The sequence below is a fragment of the Tachysurus vachellii genome, chromosome 13 (genome assembly GCF_030014155.1).
Source record: "Tachysurus vachellii isolate PV-2020 chromosome 13, HZAU_Pvac_v1, whole genome shotgun sequence".
NCBI classification, from domain to species: domain Eukaryota; kingdom Metazoa; phylum Chordata; class Actinopteri; order Siluriformes; family Bagridae; genus Tachysurus; species Tachysurus vachellii.
The window spans coordinates 4,224,629-4,250,000 of record NC_083472.1 but is presented as its reverse complement, the minus strand read 5'-3'; the positions used below and the strand labels follow the sequence as shown (position 1 = coordinate 4,250,000).

General features: G+C 37.2%; 1 protein-coding gene across 5 annotated transcripts in view; it reads right to left on the bottom strand.

Moving 5' to 3' along the window:
* wt1a (WT1 transcription factor a) overlaps window positions 1-18,886 on the bottom strand; it is a 19,393-nt gene extending 507 nt beyond the window's left edge. The window contains exons 1-9 of one of the 5 annotated variants that reach the window (XM_060884852.1): window positions 17,992-18,886; window positions 14,169-14,291; window positions 13,065-13,167; window positions 10,258-10,341; window positions 5,871-5,970; window positions 4,167-4,311; window positions 2,342-2,431; window positions 1,670-1,753; window positions 1-1,213 (exon numbers count right to left, since the gene is read on the bottom strand). The exon at window positions 1-1,213 is cut by the window's left edge and continues 507 nt beyond it. In XM_060884852.1, coding sequence (XP_060740835.1) covers window positions 1,092-1,213; window positions 1,670-1,753; window positions 2,342-2,431; window positions 4,167-4,311; window positions 5,871-5,970; window positions 10,258-10,341; window positions 13,065-13,167; window positions 14,169-14,291; window positions 17,992-18,388 — 1,248 coding nt within the window. In that variant the 5' untranslated portion in view covers window positions 18,389-18,886 and the 3' untranslated portion in view covers window positions 1-1,091. Of the gene's footprint in view, window positions 1,214-1,652; window positions 1,754-2,341; window positions 2,432-4,166; window positions 4,312-5,870; window positions 5,971-10,257; window positions 10,342-13,064; window positions 13,168-14,168; window positions 14,292-17,991 lie in introns of those variants that run through there. The other 4 variants (XM_060884851.1, XM_060884854.1, XM_060884853.1 and 1 more) reach the window with 4 other exon arrangements.
* Between the last annotated feature and the right edge of the window lie 6,486 nt (window positions 18,887-25,372).

Genomic DNA, 25,372 nt, shown 5'->3' with positions numbered 1-25,372 from the left:
CGATTAACATACAGCTGATCTCGTTCATATTTCAGCGTTTAAACAAGGCTCATGTCAAAAACCCTATCGTGTGGTACTAGAAAAAAAGTTTTAAGTTAAGTTTAAGTTACTAGACTATTACTAGAAATTACTTTTTATGATCGCTCTCAAGTTGTGATGTTGAATAAGGGGTGAACCACAAGCTAAGCTAATTCCATGTCCAGGATATTGGGTTTTAACCCTGTGAAGCCTGACATATTAAATAATTGACATAAAATTAACTTTTTTGGTTGAAGTGTTTACTGGGCCGTTAAAAAAAATACAAAAAAGATAACCATTTACACATATTTTTTGTATTTTTTTTTTTTTTTTTTTTTTTTATACATTTGCAATTTACTAACCATAACAATGTTTTAGAACAAAAACAATATAATCATTTTTATTATCTTTTACTACTTAGATTTGTTCGCTTATTGTTAGTTTATTATAACGACGACTCTAACATTTTTAGTGCGGTCAGGTCTTTTTTTTACGCATTACAAACGTAAGATATTTGCCCTCTAGGCTAAGGTTACATTTCTGATTTGTTCACCCCTGTTGAAATTTCTCAGCGTGATGGAGTACATGGAAGTTCGGCCTTTTTATAATAAACCGCCAACATTTCTGAGGAAAATGTTTATAGTTCAGACGTTTTTATCTCACTGTGCATTTTCAACCTAACGGCTACGTGCCAGCTAGCTAAATCACAGCCTGAGTCATTTAGCTGGCATTATGTTCACCTGCCATGTTTCCCTGTCACTTAGCAACAGCGTTCTCGAGACTTGAATCATCCGAATTTTAACACATTAACAAGGTTTTCTTTTTCTTTTTCTTTTTTTAAACATAACACTTTGGGCAAGTGAAGTAAATCGTAGAACAGCGCAAAGTACAATCTCCAGTCATAGAGACATTGCAGGCTGTAAACACTGCAGATTATTGTTTTTTTTTTAAAATACATCAACCAAATACCAGGGTCTTCACGAGCTGTTTCAGAGCCAAACATGCAGAGGCAAGATCTGCATATGACTGGAATATATCTGACAGCAGAAGCAGATTTGGTTACAGCAGGGTCTTTAGATGGCCAGCTGAAGTTTGGTCAGGTTCCTCTGGTGCATGTTGTGGTGCCGGACTAACTCGTCAGATCGGGCAAACTTCTTCTGGCAGTTTGGCCACCTACAATTAAATGGCTTCTCACCTGAGGGAAAAGAGAAGAGCACTTTAGTTCACAATAAGAGCTGAGAACCGAGATCAAGGAAGATGGATTTGCACAGGAAAAATATTAAATCTTAAAGTCACCCTCAAAGCTTTCTAATCTGTCGTTAGACAACAGAAAAAAGTGGAATCCATTCCTAATGTCTTGTATTTGCATATTGGAACGTGATTGTCTCTTACAGTATATTTTATGATGCAATACCGCTTGCCTTTTTGAGCCTTTTGGCTTTTCCAATTCTCCAAACAGGTTTTATACTGTAACGTTAAAGGTGACTTTAAGGAGGTCGAGATTTCTAAAAGCAAAAGTTAAATCATTTATTTTAAAAATACGATTTAACTAGCTAAAGATTTGCTAATAGACTATTAAATAACAATCGATAGGAATTGAAAAGAGATGATAAAGATGTGAAAAAATAAAAGTTTTACGCACTTGTTTTACCTGTATGAGTCCGGCTGTGGGTCTTAAGATGGTCTGACCGTGAGAACTTTCTCTGACATGTCTCACACTGGAAAGGTTTAACGCCTACATGCATACACACACATATACACACACATACACACACACACACAAAGAGAGAAAGGGTATAGGCTACTGTAGAGGCCAGGATGGAATCCCTTCTAAGAGAAAGAGGACTAGAAGTGAAGTGTTACATTTCTCTAACACTGGATGGATGATGTGAGAGCGTGTCCTGCTAGTAGCAATACATCTGTAACAGGCAGTGAATCAGGAAAACGTCACCATCTTCAGCCCTGACGCTTTCTCACAGACTTTCTCACACGTTATGACACGTTTCTAAACATTCATACTGACAACGGACTGTGTTATATCACCGTGTTCAACTCGATTACGCTGCATCGATGGACTTCTTCTAGCAAATGGTCATTTGTATTAGTGTTAATGGCTTAGATAAAATATACACAAGTGCCATAAGGAAGGAGTCATGATGAAAATAAAATATAAGCTGCTTATCGCAGATTCTTAATCTGTGGCTGGAACCATATGTGTTGTGCTGGGAGAATCTTGGCTCTGGTGTAAAAGAGCAAACTGAAAGCCAGAAGAAAAGGGAAAGAGAGGACAGGACAGATGAAGCTGAAGATGGATAAAGCAAACCTGTGTGTCTCCTCTGATGTCTCTTTAGCTGGTCTGACCGGGAAAATCTCCGGCCACAGTCTGTGAAGTCACACTGGTACGGCTTTTCTCCTGCAACACAATAACGGCAGATGTGCTTTTTCGATGCGAGAACTTAGGCAAGTTAAAAACAAGTCATGCAGCTGCATTTTGGAGCATTTGCAGTGAATGAATTGCGTTCATTGGTAGACCTGCCAGCAGTGAGGTGCAGTAGTCCAGTCTTGAGGTGACAAGAGACTGAACAAGTACCTGAGCAGCCTGTGTGGACAGAAATGGCCAAATCCTTCTAATGTTGTAGAGAAGGACCCGATACGAGCATGCCACATTAGCAACACGAGAGGAAAAGGACAGTAGATTGTCCATGTTTACCCCAAGGTTGCGAGCTGTGACTAAAGGGGAGATCAGATTGTTATGCAGGGATATTGCAAGATCATGACCTGGGGATGAATCACCTGCGATGATCAGCAGTTCAGTTATGCTAGGATTGAGATTTAACTGATAAGCAGTCGATCAAGATGATATGTCTACCAGACATGCTGAGATCCGAACAGAATCTGTGGTGTCTGATATGAGTGACCTGTGAATTGTGCGAATATGAGCGAATTGTGTTGCTTAACCCTTGTATGGTGTTCGGGTCTGTTTGACCCATATTCATAAACATCAATAGTTTTGAAAAACTTTGCTTCCTTGTAAATTTGTTGATTTTTTCCACTCATAACTTGATTAAATTTGATTTTCTTTTTTTATTACATTTTATTAAAAAACAACAAAAAACACTTTAAGTAGCACTTTAATTAAAAAATGTGATGTAATAAAGGTAAAGGGCAAATATTAACCATATATGCTGTTTATATTGCTTGTAATTGGGATGAAGTAAACATCTGTAGAGTATTTTAACATCAAATTTTTGATTGTGTTGAATTAAAAACCCAAAAATGCAGCGGGTCCAACAGACCCACGAACACTGGCTGGGTAACAAAAATACGACCACCATACAAGGGTTAATTGTGTGGTAGCCCAGTGGTAGTTTGAATCCTAGGTCCACTAAACAGCTATTGCTGGGCCCCTGAGCAAGACCCTTAACCCTCATTTGCTTACATGGAAATAAAATGTACATTGCTCTGGACACAGGCGTCTGCCAAATGTGTTGAAAAAATTGTGTAGTGTTGTCTAAGTGTTTGTGGCTTAATTGAGCGATGTTGTATTGCTTAAGTGTGTAGTGTTGTCTAAGTGTATGAAGATAAGTGTGTGGTGTTAAGTGTGAAGTGTTGTCTATGTGAAAGCTACCAGAATTCAGTGTGCTGGTTTAATAATCTAAATAGCTCACAGCCTCCAAAACTGTTGGCCTGGTTTCTGGAACTGTGGTTAATCAGCATTACACTGGTCTTGATAATCTGTCTCTCTGAGGCTGGGAGCTGGAACAGAACCAAAGCTTGGAAGAATCTGATCTGGTGTTTATGTGCAGGGAAAACACAAAATTGTGCAGTACAGGAAAGTCTCTGTCTATACTAGTGATGCACGGAATGTACTTTCTGTGCTAATGAGTCTACAGCCATGTTTCTCTCACTGGGGTCTGGTGAGCCCTGGGAGTCTGCAATTGTCTAGTCTACCATTAAGAATGATGTCAGCCAAAAAAACAAATCACAATATTACTGAAAAATGGATGGAAATTTTAGAATTATAAAAAACACTGGTGACAAATAAATATCTAAGGCTTGTTTGTAAAATGGTTTGTTTTTTTTTTTGGAAATTTTGAGAATATTTGATCTGGAGAACCGCACACGTCTCTTTCGGAAGCTCTCGGTACCTGTATGTTTGCGACTGTGCATCTGTAAGTGGGAGAGTTTGAAGTAGCGCTTGTTGCATCCCGGGTAAGCGCACATGAACGGCCGCTTCTCGTTGGTCTCGGAGCGCACGATGGCAGGAGCGATGCCTGGGACCCTTCTGACATCCTACAGTAAAAGATTGCACCATGATCAACAAGGAGAAGAGAAAACAATGTGAACACATCCACGTGGTAAAACGCTAAATTTGCCCTTCTGCACTCAGGTTAGCTTTAGCACCATAAAAGATGTGATCACTTTGCTGTTGTGCTTCTTAGTTTGTGCACCCAAAGCTCATTATTGCAAAATTAGCTGTGAAATGATCACTGGGATTCACCCATGGCCACCGATTTAGCCGCCAAATAGGAGCTGTTAGTCACGGATGTTAGTCTGACCTTATCCCATGGCTGCTCTCCCCCACCCCTCATTTGCCCATGGTTAGGGCCCATCTGCTCTTAATTAGCTAGCGCTTAGCATAATGGGGTTTTTCTATACGCTGATGTGGTAATGAATGTGTGGTAAATGCTACTGATAAGTAAATTACTAAAGTGTTTTATAGCTGTGCTGCCAGACTCTATCTATTGACCCCATGGGAATGATAATGCGCCATGAGGTCCATGCCACGGTCACTACGTGGCTAGTGTTCTAGCGTGCAATTTTTTTTTATAGTGTGTATAGTAAGGTCAGAATGTACATGCTTATACAGCCTGTTCTATATTCAGTACTCATTAAGATTCATTATTATTATTATTATTATTAATATCGTTATTATTGCTTTGAGTGCATGATGGTGTGTAATTGATTCATGCAACATATCCACTAGAGAAAAATGTCATGCTGCACTGCTTAATGATTTCTAAAACACTCAGGGGAGGTTTTTTTTTTACAATCTTCTCAATGAGGAGCTAGATCTGGAGAATCTCTGCTAGCACCACCTTAAGCCCGCTGACAGACATTAATTAAGGCCTAATGATTTATTAGCATGTGGTTGCAAATGGAAACTGTAGCTTTGTTTCTAATGGAGCTTTTTTATTTCTCTCTCATCCAAAAATGCCTTTTAAGCGTCTCAAATGTTCTGGCAGACTCCTGCTTCCTCTCGCACGAGCCTCGCATTGCGTCAGAATCATTCTTCCTGGCTTTATTGTTATTTATTTGCTGTTCGTTTCACTTACGTGTTCATTCGGGTCTGCTGTATCACTCGTCGCCTTTTTAAGCGTGCTCTTTTGCTGCGTGGTTACGTTGTGGGAGTTGTCTGTAGTTTCAGAGGACTCTGAAGTGTATGCTTGTGTGTATATTTGTGTGTGTGTGTGTGTGTGTGTGCGTCTTGCCCCCACATTGGCCTTGTATAAGCAACCAGGGGAAAACCCACCCAGTGTATTCCAGTTCATTCTAATTGATATTACACTGAAATGTATGTGTGTATGAAATTAATTCTTGCCATCTAACTCACACCAGCTAACACAACTAGCTATTTAAATAAATCCAATCTTTAGAGAAGTACTAGCTAATACTATGCACATTATGTTTGGCTGATTTTACAATGAATATTGGTAATATTCTTATTTTATATGATCAGTACTGCATTGTGCCTTATGTGTATTATAATGTATTATAGTGTGTGTGTGTGTGTGTGTGTGTGTGTGTGTGTGTGTGTGTGTGTGTGTGTTTGTATGTGTGTGTGTGCTGACCTGAAGGCCCCTGAAGACTCCATGGGTGTGTATTCGGTACTGGGTGCTGCAGCTGTACACCATAGGCGTGGTCGGGTCGTTCTCATAACTCGGTGTATGACTGAGTAAAGAGGAGACACACACAAGCATTCCTCAGGAGAAATTCAGAAGAACCTGCGCTATTGATTTAACACTTCTATTTATTTTTAGGGAAAAATAAATAGAGTTAAAAGTTAATCTCTTCTAAAATCTTTATAGTCGAAATATCATTAAAGGCATTTTTTTTCAGTTAAATAGCTGACAGTGTACTCTGTATGTACATTAATCAGCTTTCAGACTTTTTTCTTTTTATGGAAGTTTAGGAGCGAAATTATGTATGGCAAGTTAAAAAAAATAATTAAATGTACAAATATGCTGTATAAAATTCTGTTAAAACAAATAAAACAAACAAACAAACAAACAAACAAAATAATAATAATAATAATAATAATAATAATAATAATAATAATAATTATTATTAATAATATTATTATTAATTATATTATTATTATTATTATTATTATTATTAAATATATTATATTAATATAATAATAATAATAATAATAATAATAATAATAATAATAATAATTATTATTATTATTATTATTATTATTATTATTATTATTATTATTAATTTTATTATTATTATTATTATTATTACTTTTTTGTTATTATTATTGTTGTCGTGATAGTAATAATAATAATTATTGTTATTGTTGTTGTTGTTATTGTTGTTGGTGGTGATATTCATAATAATAATAATAATAATAATAATAATTATGATAATAATAATAATAATAATAATAATAATAATAATATCAATAATAATAATAATAATAATAATAATAATAATAATCATAATAATACCAATTGTCCAAGATGGCTGCCACTTTAAAAATTAAAGTGTTTATTCATGTTCATATTTACATTACAATAAATGACAAAATGTTCTAAACCACATCAGCAAGTTACCAGGATACCAGAAATATATTCCTTCCCAAAAAAAATATTAAGATAATTATTAATCACAATAAATTAAAAAAATAAATGTGCTTTATACGTAAAATGTACTCACTTGCTTACTTACTAAGGACGATGTTCTTTAATGAGAATAATAAAGTGACAAACTTTCACCTAAAACAAAATGTGTTATGTTGAAATAAACTGCTGATTATTATTAAAAGATAAATTCTCATATAATCAGCAAACAGGATTCTATAGCATTGTGGTCCTTACACGTGAACACAGTCTGACCTCAGGTATTTTATCAACAGCCGATAAACTGTGTGGATCTACGGCATGTGAGGAATGTGCTGAAAAGTGAAACGACAGCATGTCACCGTTCACCACATAAAAAAACAACGAGTGTCACCTGCTGAAATACTTTTCTACAACCCCTTTTCTTTTTATTTTCCTCTTTGTGTATTTCTTACTGCTCCTTGTGCTTTACTGTGTGGGGTTTATGTGACATATATAAAGCAAGAAACTGCCTGTAAAACTCTGAGGCTCATCTCTATAACTTATCTTGACATCAGGGCAAATTGCTCTCTGCTCCAAAGTGCAATATATTCACCTCAACAATCCAAGGTAGAGCCGGTTAGACAGACGGATGGGGAACGCTGGGCCTCTCGCTCTCTCCTGAATTTATACCTGAACCGAAGTGCACTGACCCTGGATTTGCACAAGTTTCCTCTGTTTCACCCCAGACATTTCCCAGCTCACGATTTATAAGCTGCACACTCTAAAGTATGACCGAATACTTTAAAGCGTTTACCTTCTAACGCAGATCAGGACATAAAACTTACTTTGAAATCAATTCGTACAGCATCATTTTATAAATTGCATGCGTACTTACACTGAAATAAGACACTGGACAGAAATCTTTAACATCATGGACCACAAGAACACAGCTTGCTGCTAGCTGTGTTCTTGTGGTCCATGATGTAAAAGATTTCAGTCCAGTGAGTTATTTTTTTCTCACTACATTTAATCATCAAGCTGATTTTTTTTTTCCCCGTACCACATCGTTCATATTTTTTAGTGCGAACACAGAGGACAGCGATGTATACTACTAAATAATCTAGAATAGGATGTAAGTTCAAGATTAAGCAACAAATAAATATTAGCAAATTCAAAAAAAGTAACTTTTTCTTTTTCTTTCTCTGAACTCCTACATATAAAAAGAATATAATGCTTAACTACATCCTATTATAGAGTGTTGTTCTTTATTCTTCTTATACTACAGCAACTTGCCAATACTTGTGCCTATATAAAGGAAATGTATATTAAAGATAATTATTTATTTATTTATGCTAAGCATCTGTGAAACAGATCTTTCCTCCTGCTCAAGTACAGCTTTACTTCTGATTGTTACACAACTCTTGCACTGGATACTCATTCCATAAATGTTAAACAATTAACAGATATTAAATTATCTGAAGAATTTAATCCCTTTCACGTAGACGTATAATTCTGTGTGTAAGACGTTGTTACGGCGAAGATAACGTATGAACATACTGTATGAATATAAACACGTGCTTTGTCTTACAGCCGGAACAAGCTTTTACTATCACTATCTTGAAATAACATAGCAGTAGATACAGAAAAATCGCTTTGTGAAAAGGAGCAAATTTTTCTTCCTTTTTTTTTTTCCACGAGCCAAAAGTTATTAAAAGACGTCCTTATCCTGACTAAGTAAGGGTGAAACGGTAACTATAAAGCTCTCTTTGTCTGTCTGTATGCAAAGCCAGCCAGACTGAAGGACAGTGCAAAACGGCATCCTGTGATAAATCTTCTCACAGTTCATTCGTTCACAGGCTCCGGCCGCGAGCTGCTTGTACGTCTATCTCTAGGTGAAGCTTTTCCAGGGATGAACAGATCAGTCGGATGGATGGATGCGGTCTGAGATCATCTCTGGATAGAACAGTACCAACAGTATTCGTGTATCCATCCCCTGGGAACACACCGGGGCGCCTAATTTTTATTTTATTTTACTTTTTAATCCTGTTATGATGGGGGCTGTGGATACTCAGCTGAGTCCCACAGGAGGATAGGCTGTCCCATTGTGCAGCGATGCACTTCCACTACTCCCCCAGTGCGCTCCCTTCCTCCCTATGGGCCGACTCTCGGGCCGGCTCAAGGCTACGGTGCCACGGGGGAAATATATGGCCGGATATCACTCTTCGTCCAGACAAAACAGAGTGCACACACACACACACACACACATACGTACGCACACACACAAAGCAAGAGTGCTTAGTTTTAGAAAGAATGGAATGAAAGTATGGTGCAAGCAGATGCAAGATAATTTCTCTCTCTCTATCTTTTTTTTTTTATTGTTATTATATTAAATGATATAATATTCCAACTGTCCGTTTGACCAGTCTGGGATTTTGGATTTAACCTTGATGTAAATTTATCTCATTTTCTGTAGGTGTGGATTCATTTACAGCAACTCAAACAGGCCGCAAATCACAGCTTTATATAAATAAGCTCTTTCTATTACAGTAAGTTATCGTTTCCATAGTAACTGATTACACCAAGATTTAAAAAAATGGAGTTGTTGATATAGAGATATCAGATGAAATGTTTATTTAAAGATTTTTTTGGAAGGATTCTCCAGTGTCAGTACTCCTAACAGTCAGCTGTAACTATCATAACTATATTTTCCAATATAGGAAAGTTGTTTTTTTTTATTATTGCTGTCACATTTTTTAAATTCAACTTCAATAGAGGAATAAAGCAAGCCTGGTAGAGGGAACAACGGTTTATAGCTGCTAACAACGTAAGTAATAACAGGTACTTGTTTTATTGACATTTCAGATCAACCTTACTGTAAACATATGATTTCAATTTAAAGAGAATTGCAGTGGTATAAAAGGAATAAAAGATAAACTGTTTTAGGAAAATGATCCATTTCCCACCCTGTCGTTGATTATTTTCCCATAACACCATAACACAACTCTTCTGTTTTCTTCTAATCCTTGAATTTCTATAAAATAAGTTTTGAGTTAAAGGGCTTATATAAGTTAATAAGGGCTTTGTGTTTTAACGTCATCCTTCATACACCTCATATACGTACAGTAATATTCCTCATAATAAACTTATTATTGGCTTTGCGACATCATGACATTAGGTTGATTATGCAAAATGATTCGTTAATCCTAAATAATCTTCTCTTCCTGAAATTACTTCACTACATTCTGATTTACAGCTCAACACGTCACCAGTGTGAGTGAACGATCAAATATGTGGTTTAGTGGCACACCCTAACCACGCTCTTCTGCTCCGATGTGAACTCTGTCAAAAATATGCACTAATCCAGATGTGGATGAATTCTTTCAATGATATCACGTCGCCTTTCACGTACCTCTTGATGCTGGACGCCAGCGTGTTGACAGGGTTCCAGGCCATGCACTCAAACTGGGATGCCATTTGGTATAAATTGTCACTGCTGGGGTTTAAACAAGCACAAATCAACACTTAGTGTAAATGTGTTTTTATATTTTAAAAAAAATTGTTTTAGTTTATTGTTACTGAGAACCTCTTTGTTACGCTGTACCTCAAAAACACCTGGATTGTGAATGAAAAATGGTTTTGAAAAGGGCCGTGCTAGGTAACGGCAGATGAATCTCACACACACATACACACACACACACACACACACACACAGAAGGGGGTCACCCAGACCAGCAGGATAATCAGTTAATCAAATGAGACCATTTCTCTGAGCAAGAAGCTGCCATACGTTATTGAGAGGTTGACTGGAGGACCATTAGTTACTCTGCCAGGTGCTTAACCAAACACATAGTTCAGATTTATCTCCAGTTCCCCTGACATCACACCATTGGAAATGTGTACACTGGTGTGTGCTGGTACCTGGTACAGTCTAACTACACAACTGCAGCTTTGGCGTCATTACTGGAATGCAGCCTGCTCTGCTTAAGCATTTATTATGTTAGCAATATGTCATGGCTTGTGGATAAAAGTGTAGTTATAATGGATAATGGTTTAATACAGGACATAAGATTTAATCGCCACACCGTTGCTGTGTGAAGGGGCAGGTGTTCATTTCTGTGTGGTTTTTACTTTCCATGATTTCTTCGTGTTTTACACACCAACAACGACCTTTGGCTCTGGATTTGAAAACAACATGTTTTTTATTTCAACCACCTTAAAACAGCTAAAAACAGCAGCTCAAAGATCAGGCCGTGAAAATACAGAGCTGTTGGTACCAGGCATTTGATTAAAAAAAAAAAAAGCAAAGAAAAGCTGCATAGCATTTTGATTTGAGGATTCCCAGTTCCCCCTTAACTCCAGCAGATAGGAGTCTGTTTATTACAACATGCCGAGCGAGAACTGGACGACGAAGCCAGAGCAGAGTGGAAGCTTGCCTATCGGTCCGACTCTGCTGTTTTGAATCATTATGTTCCCTCAGAGCTGCAAAACAACATCTCCAAAGTATTCCAGGAATTCCGAAGCTCGTTTTTTCGGACCGGTAGCAAGCGTACGGCCATCTCAGGCCACGAAGGGAACTCCTCGGAGAACGGTTATCAGAGGGAAGGAATTCAGGACTGGTTAAAAAGTGGAAGCCAATGCTGGAAAGGACAGTTTATCTTGGCCTGGTACATTCTGCTATTCAGCACTTGACCTCTGGTGAGCTTGAGCTGCTGCATGTAGGACGGAAACCCAGCCTCGATGTAGTAAAGTGCCATCAATCAAAATCGCACATGTTGTCATTTTAATGCTGGAAATGTTCGTCCTCATATAGATCAACTTAATAGACATATATTAAGTGTTTTTAATGGAACAGCATGGACTGTAATATCTATAAAATCAATACACTCTTTTTCTGGAAAGCGATTTTTTTCTACAAAATTCAACAAAAGGTGGACCAGGATGAGAAATAAATTCTGTAGACAAGTAGATCAGGGTTTGTAATTACTCATTGTCTTATCATCTCATCCATACAGACAACACGGCCTTTCGTGAAGTCCGAATGGTGAAAGAAAATGGAAGACGAATCTAATCGATGCTTTGTTTCACAACATAATCTCCAAAATGAGAAAAGATTCCATGTGATCTGTACAGACAAAGAATATGAAGCAGATCTCTGTTTCCTTACCGAATAAACATCTTATTTTATAATATTGATGAATTTATGTACTTTTTAATTGTGCAACTAATGAAGCTGCCGGAAATGTTTTGCTTATGACTGGGTCTTTTTTTTAATGCTTGCCAACGCCTTTAATTAATTCTTTATTTATGCTTGGTGTCATGGTTACATTCTAACATGATTACAAAAGACAGATTAAATATTATATTATATTATATTATATTATATTATATTATATTATATTATATTATATTATAAATAGTTGACATCTACCGACCAATCAGGATCAAGTATTTTTCTCACCCTGATATAAATCAGTACATAGCATTCCTTTCTAAATAAAAATAAACCATTAATTGCTCCTCTTTGCATCACTTCCTCCTTCCTCTATGCACTGGGCATGCTCGATGTTAGCCTGACCTTCTGGGGTTGAAAGAAAGCCGCTGATTGCAACCTGTTTGTTTTACATCCTGTACTATTTACGGATGACTGGAGGTAAAATTTCAATTTCCTGTCTTCACTGGTTGCATAACAAACCTAATAAATCATATAACATTGTAGATCATGCCGTGTTGTCATACTCTCTGGAAACCATTTAAAATTTCTGTCCAATAGTGAACGGATAACCTAAAGGATAGCGCTTGTATAATGTAAACAAGGCTCTTGACACAGGCCTGTAAATGTCTGCTGTGTTAATGATATGTTCAGGATATATCACCTGCCTTACTCAGAAGCTTCTGGTTAATTCCTCAGAGGTGTACGTTGTTATGACACTATCTGTAGGTTGTGTGTAGAAAAGTAGTACTTTGAGGCTGTGACCAGCTGAAACTGCTTGGTCTAAGTCCCAAGTCATGCTTTAATCCAAATCAGTGGCTGTGATTTTTTTATTATTAGTATTTTTTACATTGTAAATGGCTACTTTATAAAACTAATTACACTCTAGACACCTATAAACTTTTACTAGGCAGGAAGAAAGAAAGCAGAAACAGGCAAGAGACCTTCTTAGTTAAAAAAAAAGAAAGAAAGAAAGAAAGAAATGATGAGGTAATTTATGATCTTACCTGTTGTAAGGGTTTCTCAGGAGCAGCGCTTGGCTTCCTGTACAGCTCTCGGACGGCGTGTGGCAGCCGTAAACAGGTGGAGGAACGGGATACTGCTGCTCACCTTATAACGCGAGATAAAAGCTGTGGGTTAGCAATGAAAAACAGTAATCATAACTCTCAGTGTCTTCTCACGTGCACACGTACATTTATCAAGCTCGGAAAATAATGTGCTTGAAACCAAGCGTGTTGAACAACTTCCTAACAAATAATACGGTTCAGCCAATAGTCCAATTCGCTATGGGGATTTTCATCTTAACAGCTTAAAACTATGTCAGATTTCCAGGCCGCTCCCTCGCTCAGACCTCGAGGCTCTCACTCCAGGAAAACATGCTTAATTTAGAAAGTCTTTTTTTTTTTTTTTTTACTTTTATTCCTCGAACTAAGGAGAACAAATCCAACGTGGACATTTTGTACGTCTCATAAGGAAAAAAAGAAGAAAGGCTGCATGCTTCATGTATCATAACTTTACCGTTCTAATGAAATGCTTGAGCAATTTGTGTGTGTATATGTGTGTGTTTGTGTGTAGTTTAATGGTCTCAGTGAGGGAATCTGAGCTCGGGGAGGATTTGGGAAGATGCAGAAGAGAACACACTGCACTTATGAAAACAGCGGCTTCGCACTCTTTGAAGCCGTAAAGCAGGCCGACCTCTTGCTCGCAAGTGTAAATGAGGAATCGGTGGCCTTACTCGGGAAACGTGTCCCGTGGCGGTACTAAACTTGGCAGAAGTGCTCTCGCGTCGCTGTTTTGAATAACCATCAGCTTGGTGGTCTCCAGAAGGATTTACAACACTGGATGAGCCTGATAAAGTGTTACTTAAGGTGTCTACGTTTAAACACACAACATTATGTGCTCAAGACTAGAGAGAAAAGCGCACTGATTTACCGCCAAGGGAAGAGTCAAAGTGCAACACGACCTCGGACGGATTTGGACAGAGTTTGCCCTTTGACTTTGGAGCGAACCGAAAAACATTCGAGTGCTCGACGAGTACGTGCAAGAACATAGATATAAGTACAGATGAAGTAAAACTCATAAGAGACTTTGTAATTAGTGTTGATATTTACCCATGTTGCTTTGCTGCGGGATGGCGTCTTCGTGCTTGAAAGGGTGGTTGGGGAACTGCGAGGCGTGGTGCGACGGCGTGTGTCCATAATTCGTGGCTCCGTCGAAGGAAACCGCACTGTAACCTGGAGAAAAATAATTTAAGTACAGACATTAAAACAACGGAAAATTGAGATGCTTTACAGCGAGCGTGAAACTTCGACACCACACAGGTAGTGAAAAGGATCTGAATTATAATGTAATTCTATAATGGACTTAAGTTTGTATATATGGATTATAATTCATACAAATTTAAAAAAAAAAAATATTTGCTCTAAGCTACGATAGTTCTACATGACAACTGTTATTTCAAACAGTTAATGCAAAATTGAATATTTATTGACAAATATATTATTGTTGTCTTCTTACAACATATATATATATATATATATATGTGTGTGTGTGTGTGTTGTACTAAACAACATATACTTAAACTTTTAAAAACAATATTTTAGTTTTGTTCTATATTTTAACATCAAATTAAAAAAAAAAACAGCAATGTGCTACATGGATAATAGGAAGTGCTCTGTAGCTAACGGTTAGGTAATGACCCTCTCATACCCTAATGACCTTTAGCCCTCCTGACTCAGAGTTGGAGGGGGAACGACAAGCCGCAAGTGCAAACAAACGCTGGTCAGAACGATACAATCAAGAGTAGACACTGGGTTTAGGGTATGAGTCATGTCTCAGGTGACCCCGGGTCATCCTCGGCCTCGTAAATCATCGCGTCCCAACGCTGCCTTCATTAATTACATGCAACCACTTTCACCTCGGAACGACAGAGAAACTCATTAAAGAAGACCATTCCTCTTCCACCCCACCGGGCTCGCTGATGGGCCTGGAGACTGGGAGGAGTACCCTGAGCCACGGGGTGTGTTAGAGTCATAGTCTGTCCATTAATGTGTGTGTGTATGTGAGGTTATACCAGAGACAAAAACTTTAGCAACGCTCTTATATTTACCTGACTGTAACGACCTGTCGTAACAGTCAGTGCTTTGTGTTCTTCACAATACAACAACACAATTCAGTGTAGTCTGTTACAATACTGCAGAAAGTGGATACAGTATATATTAGTACTATTCTATTAAACAAAAGGTTCAGCCAAAAAAGCAAATAAAATATAAAATCAAACAAGACATGGCTGGTGTCTAAAGTGTGCTTTCTGAGTTTTATTACCGAAGCTACAAAGTTAATATGGCTGACGACGAACGCACATCTGGACATGTGCACATCCAATCCAGCCAAAAAAAAAAGAAAAAGGAAATAAACACTAAACATGCCTTTAGAACATCTGTATTAAAGATTAGTTTGTTTTTTCTCCAAGTTATTCGTTAAACAATTTATTTCTGAAATCAATCGATACACGTAACTAAGAACGCGACACAAATATGTTACCGTAATAATACTGTAATAAAACGTTATCAAAGGTTAACATAGGAGCGGTTTGGAAATCATAAACATGCCGCACGGCCGTCATGAACGCTTCAGATTTTATGTACTCCATAACTCACCGTGACTTCACAATCCCTTAATGGTAGAAGACAAAAAACTTTCGCCTTGTGCTTTATCCTTTATCGTATTCATCGAATAGATGATGAAGTTTGTAATGTTTGGCAGATAAAACAGGGTTTTTTTTGGGTTTTGTAAATTTCGGGTTGAAGCATCTGATAATTCAACGGATCTTAAGTAATATACTGAAGTCACATCAGCATCGTGGTTTTATTTCGTCAGGAATATGGTGTGAATCGAGTCGAAACGTTTTTATTCTGAAACGACTCCAGATATGAAGCTACATCCTGAGGTGTACGAATTTATTTAATAAAACGCTTCTCAGAAACATTCTAAATTATAATATAGCGATTACTGTAATGTGTAGTTTTATTCTGTATGTATGTCAGGCTTATGAGCAGCACTTTAATCAGTGGGTGTTTCTGTATAGTAGCTTATTACTGAAGAAATCGGGGAAAAATAAAATTGAAAATAAATGCGTTAAAAATATAGCTATTTACGTTGTGTTGTGTTTTACTTACAATGTTACACATTGGGACAATTAAATGTGTCATTTGAATATAATATGGTTATATAATGTTTTTCTTTATAAGAAAAAATACAAATATAATATAATACAGTAAACTGATTATAATTATGTATGAATTTATTTATTTATTTATTTATTTATTTATTATTTTTGAGAATTTCATATCATGAAACTTTTTTTTTTTTTTTGAAACTTTTAAACACTGACATATGAACAAATGAATAAACAAACTGAAAGTGTGTTGGTTAAGGATGATGTATGATGTGTAAATGATCATTTATTTTCCTAATGCTGCTTGTTTAAATATTGCGATGCTTTTTCGCACAATAGAATCCATCACTTTTGGAGGAAATGATTGTTTTCTTTCTGTACTCTTAATTTATTTTATTTTTTTTATCTACACTAAAAAAACAAAAAGCAAAACATCTAACGGTTTTTAACAAAGTTAAACATTAATCACATTGTGTGCATCATTTCACACAATAATGTATCCAAATGATTTTGTTGTTTAATAAGATTTATATGATGTTAGGATTTTGTTAGAGTATACAAACATACAGGACATACTACAATACGTTCAACAGGTTGGTGACAATTTAAAGGAAAAACCTGAATCAGTTTATTTTAGACAGGTGGACTGAATCATACATGTAAGAACTTAACCTCCACCGGTTAACCTCCATCCTCTCTGGCATGTATAATAACAACTACCAGGCCCACATGACCTTAGTTTGGGATCAAAACACTAACTGAAATGTCTTCTTTTATTTTAAGAGAATACAGTACTGGGACATAGCTTCAGTCACAAACACTGCGGTCTGAAGGAAACCAAAAAAAGTCAGTAAATTCAGTAAAAGGTGCACACTCAGTGACCGTGATGCTTGAGTTTGATGTACGAGAAAAAAACTTTCTTCTTTAAACATTATTTAATTTCTGCCTCATTTGTGTGGAATAAAGCACTCAAAAGTTCTGTTAATAAATAATACATTTTCAGCACAATTTATAACTGATTCCATTTAAAATATATTTTAAATGAAATTTAAGGAACTAAATTAAAGATAACTGATATAACTACTAACAATTTAGTTAAGTAGTAAACTTATTAAAATTTAATACCTACAAATACTTGAAAAGTTATTATTAGGAGTATAAAAAAGGTGTTAAGATATGATTTTAGCTTGAACTTCACCATATTGATCCCTGATGAAGGCCCTAAATGTTCTTTTTTTTTTTTTTTTGGAAATCGAGACATTACACAGACACATTTAATAAAAAACAAGTGCTGCTTGGTTTATGAAGTGAAATTATCAACATCAGTAAAGTACAGTATCTGAAATATCAACATCAGTAAAGTACAACAGCAAAAGCCCTGGTGAAGGCCTTTCTCTGAAACAAGTGTATTCCTGTGTGTGTGTGTGTGTGTGTGTGTGTGTGTGTGTGTGTGTGTGTGTGTGTGTGTGTTGATTTTATTTAGGGGATTTTCATTGCCTTTATTCTGTAGTCACTAACACTTTAGCACTTTGTTTCATTTCCAAATGAAACCCAAGGCCTTGCTCTTGTATATTTTCATATTGTTTAATATGGGAAAATATTCAATCCAGACTTCTACAACTGTCAATTTTATAAAGTTTGTATTTTATTTTAAGAAGAGTATTATTATATAAGGGAATTGTTTAAGAGAGCCACAGAAGTTAAACACAGCAAAGTATTTGTGTGAGACAGTGAGAAATAGAAAGCCTTTTCCTTACCCTGGTTCCTAGATCCCGTCTGGCTGTCCATGCAGTTAGACAGATACGGGCCGTTACTGAACATCCGGCTTTGGCTCGAGGGGGTCTGGTTCGGTGCGGGTGCTCCGAATGCACCATACCTGCATGCCCCGCTACCTGTGAACTGTCCAGAGAAGTGGACGGTGAAAGCACTGATGCCACAGTGTGGGTCCTCATGGGGGTCTGTTGAACCCCAAGTGGGTTCTTGCTTGATGAAGGAGTGTGAGCCCAGTGAACTGTAGGGGGCACCAGTATGGAAATCCAGCACAGGTGCCCACTGAGGGGCATTGCTGACAGGCAGAGGGCAGTTCCCGTTCCCCGCTGGCAAGGCTGGCACTGGAGACAAGAGTGTATTGAGGTCGCGTACGTCTGAACCCATGACGGCTGGCTCACACACCAGCTCCAAAACGGAAAGACAAGGAACGAGTCTGAATTCAGAATCCGAGGTGGGCGTTGAGTTAAGAAAAAATCAAGTCCGGTGAAATTTCATGGCTGAGTTCTGAAACTAAAAGACTTGAACTTCAGAATGAACGCAGACTCCATACGTGTAAGACTTTTCTTCTCACGCTAAATAGCAGACCAAGATACTGATGGATGGAGAGTGAGGTACAAAGCACAGAGAAAGCGAAGACTCTACCAGGCCGAGTTCCCTGAATGGAGTGAAGAGAGGGAGAGGAAGCTAGGACAGGGAAGGAGGAGGTTAAGGAGAAGGAGGAGGAGAGGTGTAGCTCCTTTACTCGTGTGTCTGTTTTCTTTGGAGGCCAGAAGGCTGAAATAGAGGCAAACAGAGGAGGCAGGAGGAGGAGCCAAAGCTCCAGACAGATGAGAGGAGCACTTCATTCATTTCCTTCAGCGTTATAGGACATTCTTCCCTGCACAATTCACATCACACAGGGACCCTCAATAAGCCTGAGTGTGTGTTTATGGTAGTCAAGCAGATGGATCATAATTCTCCGACTTGTTTTATTTTCAACGAGTGTTTTTCTCGGTCGCTCTCCATATTTCTAGCTTTTTTTCAAAATGAAACATAACCTAAATTTCAGCTCTTTGTAATACTGACATCTAATTTAGTGTTGATCTGAATTTAAGGTCGCTTTCTCACATGCATGCGTAACTATGAGGGGAAAAAAGTATTTATTACATATATTTAGTAAGCAAAGTAGTATATGTAGAAGAAGAATTTATTTCGATCCTAGAAAAACTGAAAAATATAGGCTATATTTTTTTTTTATTTCTGAAAAATATTTAATGAAGCTGTCTGTGAGTAATGTTAATTATTATTATTAATTATAGTTTCAGACAAGGAGACATAATGTATCTGCGCAGTGCATCAAAACCTTTACACTCACAGTAAAGACGAAATCTTAAGTAGTAAAAAAAAAAGATTCATTAAATAAATGCAATAATAAACTTACAAATAAAATAATCAAATATAATTAGCTCATTTAAACAAAGAGAAAAAAAAAAAACATTTTTAATCCGTTTCATCTTGGCTGTAAATCCTATTTAACGCACTCCGATGCGACATATGCTTATTTAATTGCCTTAAATATCATTTTAAAGACATGTTAAAAATTAATCTGAGCAATATATATAAAAAATAGTCCGTCAATTAAGGAAGAACTCTAAAGCCGCAATCAGCCATTTAAATTAATGTCATTTCTATTGCTTTCTTTTGCGGTACTATCATGTGCATCAAAGAAAAACAGAACACTCATTATAATAATCAAGAACACCAATAATAATAATAATAATAATAATAATAATAATAATAATAATAATAATAATAATAATAATAATAATAATAATATTTAATAATAATAATAGCGCGCGTTTATTTATTTTTTATTTATTTTTAATTTTGTTATTTTTTTTTGTTTGTGTTTTTTTGTTTTTTTTTGTTTTGTTTGCTGTTTTTTTTGTGGATTGTTTTATATTTGTCAAAAATAAAAGCAACATCTGATTATTTTCTTATCCCGACCCATGAATTGAAACGAACAAAACGAAATGATTTTCTTTAGTCACCGAAATAATAATATGCGCATGACGTATTTTATTAAACCCAAATTAGAGCTGTCTAAAATGTAATTGCTCTTATCTTTTTGTTTGCTTGCTTTGTTTGCTTGTTGGTTTGTTTGTAAGACCGAATAAACGTTTCTTCTCCGAATGCTTGTGCTTCATAAAGATGATGAATTCAATCTAATTTAATAGCTTTAAATCCTAATTCGTTTCTAAGAACAAAATGAAAGGGTAATTTAGGGCTGAGGGAGCTGTCTGGGTAGAAGAGTTTATCTTGTTTAACAGAAGAGCAGTGAGTCTTCACTTACACATTGCTAACATCCAGATGTTAGAAAGGACTCAGAGCTGAATGAACACATCAGGGAGAACTAAACCATCACAACATACACTTTAAAGCTAATTAAACTCTTATCCTTCTTTGCTTTTTGAATCCCAAGAAGGGAAAAATGTTTAGTGTAAATGCTTCACTGATGTTACAGCATCTGATTATGTGAGTAAAAAGGAATAATCAGAAGCTAAGATTATCTGAAGCTAAGACGATCATTAAATATGTTCACTCTGTAAGTGTTGAATGACCATCTATAATGTTTCTACATCCAATTTATTCTTAACTCAGATATAATGCTGTGGTCAGGATTTGTGCCCAGCAGGAAACATGGTAATGATTGAACACAATACATGCTAATGCACTAAGGAGTTTGCTGTGTATTAGAAAAAATAAACAATTATTTCTTAACTCAAACTCAACAATTACAAGCAAATTAGTCTGTAAGCTTGCCTGGCTAATAAGCAAAGGCTGGATAATTTATATTTAGTTAAATATACCAGATTTCTTTAAGGCACAACAACCACATGTTCATAGCATCGTATACGAGTAGACGATGATGATGATGATGATGATGTAAAACATGAGCTATAGTGATGAATACAAAACCCAATTCTAGCTCACGCTGGAGTATCCACTGACGAGAAGTGCACTTTCCTCCCCACACCTCCTCCGTCTGAAGGCTGAACTCCTGCTTCTCTTCGATGCTATTCAGTAAAGGGTGGAACAGCAATGGATATCATTCGCCTGTCCTCACTTATACGCTGCTGCTGGAGCTTATAGATACATGTAAATGTATACAGTTCTGCTACGAGTATTTAGCACAGTTTTTTCACTAATAAAGTGCTCACAACATTTCATGTGAAACGGATATTTTATATCAAATCCGTCTGGACTGGATTGTGTATTAATTAAACTCTGCTAAATGATTTATCCGGCTCAGGGTCTTCAGCCAGTCCCATTAACACTTGGTGCAAGTCAGGAGAATTCATCTTGAATGGGACACCGGTACAGAACATAGCAGGGCATCACACACACACACACACACACGCACACACAAACACACACACACACATTCCTACGGCTAAACTGCACGTTTATGGAGAGTAGGAGTAAATTGGAGAACCCTGAGGAAATCCACATGAACGTAGAGTGATATAAATTTAGGGAAAAAAACAAATCCAATCTCAGGATCAAACCCAGGCTCCTGGAGATGCAAGGTGGCAAGAGTTCCAACTCAAGTTCATCAGCATCATCATCTCATGGCTTGAAATCTAAACCACAGTAAGTCAAATTCAATAACTGATGTCACATTGGACTCTTGTGCTCTATGTGGAAAAACTTCAGGAACTGAAAAACTCTGCTGCTTTTTTGTTTGAGATGAATCTCTCATGAGGTCTGTTTAAGGATGTTAACCCTAAAGTTAACGCTGTATAATATCTATAGATCGGATATAAATAGTTTGTTTAAAATTGCAAATCGATCTGTTTAGATTACTATTATGAACTGTGAAATGAAATGAGATGTCCTACTTCCAAATGCATTATTTTATATTTCAGGACTATAAATGGACAGAGAACTTTTTATCTATTATATGTTTGTGTTATTTTTTGAAATCACATGCTTTGAAGCACTAAGGCCCCTGAACACTCACTCAATGTTTTTTACGTGTTTAGTTACAGGAGCCAGTCACTGGTGTCCTTGAATGTTTCTTCTCTTTTGATGTATGATAACTTATAAAGGTTATCTTCACTGCTTCTAGTCTTGCCAGGCGTTTTTGTTCTCATAGCAACAGTTAGCCTGCACACAAACAGGCGACTTGTTACTTCATATCTAAAATCTGCAAACTTCTAAGCTCCCTTCACAACATCCTCGTCTGACTAATTACCGAAGGGATCAATCGCATGCTATCGTTAGAGCTCTTTCCTCTTCCTTACCGTCCCCCCCTTTTTTTTTTCCTTCTAATTTCTCAGAAGACACCTTATAACAGCATGCCGGTAAAAACAGAAACGTTCAAGTTAAGATCAGAAAAAGGTCATAAAACCCATGGAGGAGTAACACCGTTTTTTTGCATTTTGCACACTGCGTCTACGCTGTTCCCAGATAGCTGAGATATATCTCAATTTGTCCAGCGCTGCAGCCGGAAGCGTTGGCCTAGGAGCAGAACGTGGATAAGCAGCGACAGCACGGCTTGTTAAATTGATGAGCTGAGATCTGCTCTTACTTCGCCATCTGGAATTCTAGTCTGGGCTTCTGCTGAAAGCTGCTGACCCGGGACTCAACTCTTCAACACAGGCAAAGAGAGCATGAGGAAGAGAAAAAAAAAATCTGTTATGTCAGCAGAAGTCACTGTATTAAACCCTGTTTGTAAACTCGTTGCTAAAAACTGTGGTGTGTGGTGCATACGAACCTGGTGTGAGGCTATATCCGGCAGTCATGATGAAAGATATGAGAGACATGCAAAACAATGTATAATAGAGGCTCTATGTAGCAATCCTAAAAAATACATGTTTTCAACATTTAGCAGTTCATGACATGCCCCTTTAATAACCTTTGGTTGATACAGAGAATATTTGGGAAGAGACAAAGCAGAACTGCATTACAGGGAGGAAAGTCTACACAAGTTTAATGCAACGTTTTCTTGAGAAAACAGATCCATACTCTATCTTTGCTCTGCTTGCATCCCTAAATATTTGTAGACACCTACACACACACACATATCTATACACAACCCCCCCAACTTGAAAAAAGGACCATAGGTTCCGGCGGGTTCTCCCAGGAGCTCGAAGGCATTCTGTAGATGTCTAATGCTGCTTTTCAAAAACAACAGTGAAGAAAAAGAACGACTCCCCTGGCCATTCAAATGCATTTTTCCACTTAACAAACAACAAATTATCTTAAAATAAAGCCATGGTCGACTTTTAGCCAAGTGCTCCCCAGGCGTAAGGAAAACACAGCGGTCCAGCTGACCCTGAAAATATTTTGTTTTTATAAACCCCACTATTGCATCAAAAGGCCCCGACTTCAAGGTGGAATTGCAGCCAACGTCATTTGCGCAGCAGCTTTATTGATAGCCCCAAGACGACTTCCGCTCGCGTGATAGATCGTTCTTGGAAATCCTAAGAGAGCTTTTAAAGGAAATGAAATATGTTATTGTTCACCCATGACAACGGGATGGCAAAGTTTGAATATGCATGTAGCTAAGAGATCTCGCTGTGAGCAAAGATTTATTGAAAACATGACAAATCTGTAATTAAAAGTCAGAAGAAATAAAGCCGTGAGTACGACGGATAACGACGTAGATCACGGCTCACTCCGCCGAAGCTGTGTGAACTGCAGATGTGCGGTCAAATGAATCATCGTCACTCTTATCAGTGGAAGCTTCAGCGAAATGCAGTCAATGTAACATTGCTCGGTGTGAAAAACAATCTGTTGTCTGCTTCAACACAATGTCCCACTGTTCGTGCTCTCGGCATACACACACCCACGCATGTTCACACAACCTGACACTCTTCTTATGCACGAATACATGTGCCATCGGGGCCAGCTACAAAAAAATCCTAATCAGTACCCAGTGGTTTATGTTAACCGTCTGTTTCAATATACTTCAAAGCTGTGAGAATAGACACACTAGATAAACCAGGGGTCTCTGATACTCTAGAAGAAAAAGAAGAGCGTTTGTTCGGCGACTGAAACCCAGGAGGCCTCCATCACCGGTTTATCTGCTGATACTGAGAGAGCTGATCGCTCATACATGCACTTACACACATATGCAGCTGAAAACATGGTGCAGGTGTCTGTAGGAGCATCTTGTCAGTCTTCGGGGAGTCACGAGTCTGACAGATTCATCACCACAAGAGGAGAAATATACAGAGCGGGAGGAGTGGCCTTGAGGTAAAGATACTGTGGGACAAATTCTTGTAGCCCCTTTACCATAACACAAACAAGCAGCTGATGATCTACAAAACTACTTATTAGATGAAGAAGATTCAGTGCAACTTTACTAGAAAGTTCTTTGGGCAGATTTTTTTTATCTTGAATAAAACTTTGCTACGTGACAAGAAAGGCAGTGGTTAAGCTGTTTAACTTCCTGGCTGGGAAATCTATCCCTCAGATGTATAAATATAAATATATAAAGTTCACCGTAAGACACTTTAAATGAAGGTATCTGCCAAATGGTTCAGTAAAAACCGCCACAATTTTAGCCCAAATGTGCAGGAACACTCAAGATGTTCTGTAGATTTTTTCAGGACAGTTTTAAGTATAGTGTAACTTACAAACTAAAAATTATTGAGTTTACCACAAACAAAAAAAAGCCTAACATGTTGGTGGAAGAGATGGCTGATTGATTTTTTTTTTAATGACCTATAAAGAAATGACATAATATTTATGCCATTATCCAGAGCGACTTACAGTTTTATCTCACATTATACAACTGAGGGTTGAAGTTCTTGCTCAAGGACCCAATAGTAGCAAAATGGTGGACCGGAGATTTGAACTCAGAACCTTTTCGATCAGTAGTCCAACACCATAACCCCTAAGCTACTACAATAAACAATCATTAGCTCATTTAGTAAAACCCCAATTCAGTCCACTATTGATTTGTAAACACATTTAAAGTAAAGTTCTCTGAGATATAATCAACACAATGAACATGAAACTGAACGTCTTTCGCATCCCATCGTCCTTTTCCCTTCAGTGAATAGTCTTTTCCAGCAGGTGAATTATATTTTATTCTGTAAAGCATAAAAAGTACAGTTTCAGGTGCCTCATCTTTTATTGCAGCAATGTGCCAGATCACTGAAATCAGTTTCATTCCAGGCTTTGTGGTGTCAGTGCCAACATTTTTCCATCTTTCTTAAAAAAATTAAGATGAATAAAAAAACTAAACCATTCATACCGGCATTGGATAATAAGTCATTTCATTATCATCTAAATGACTTTAAACATTTTGTAGCAGAGACTGATGCTTACTGCTTATATGAAGAAAAGTGATTCCAGCTACAAGCTACAATCGTT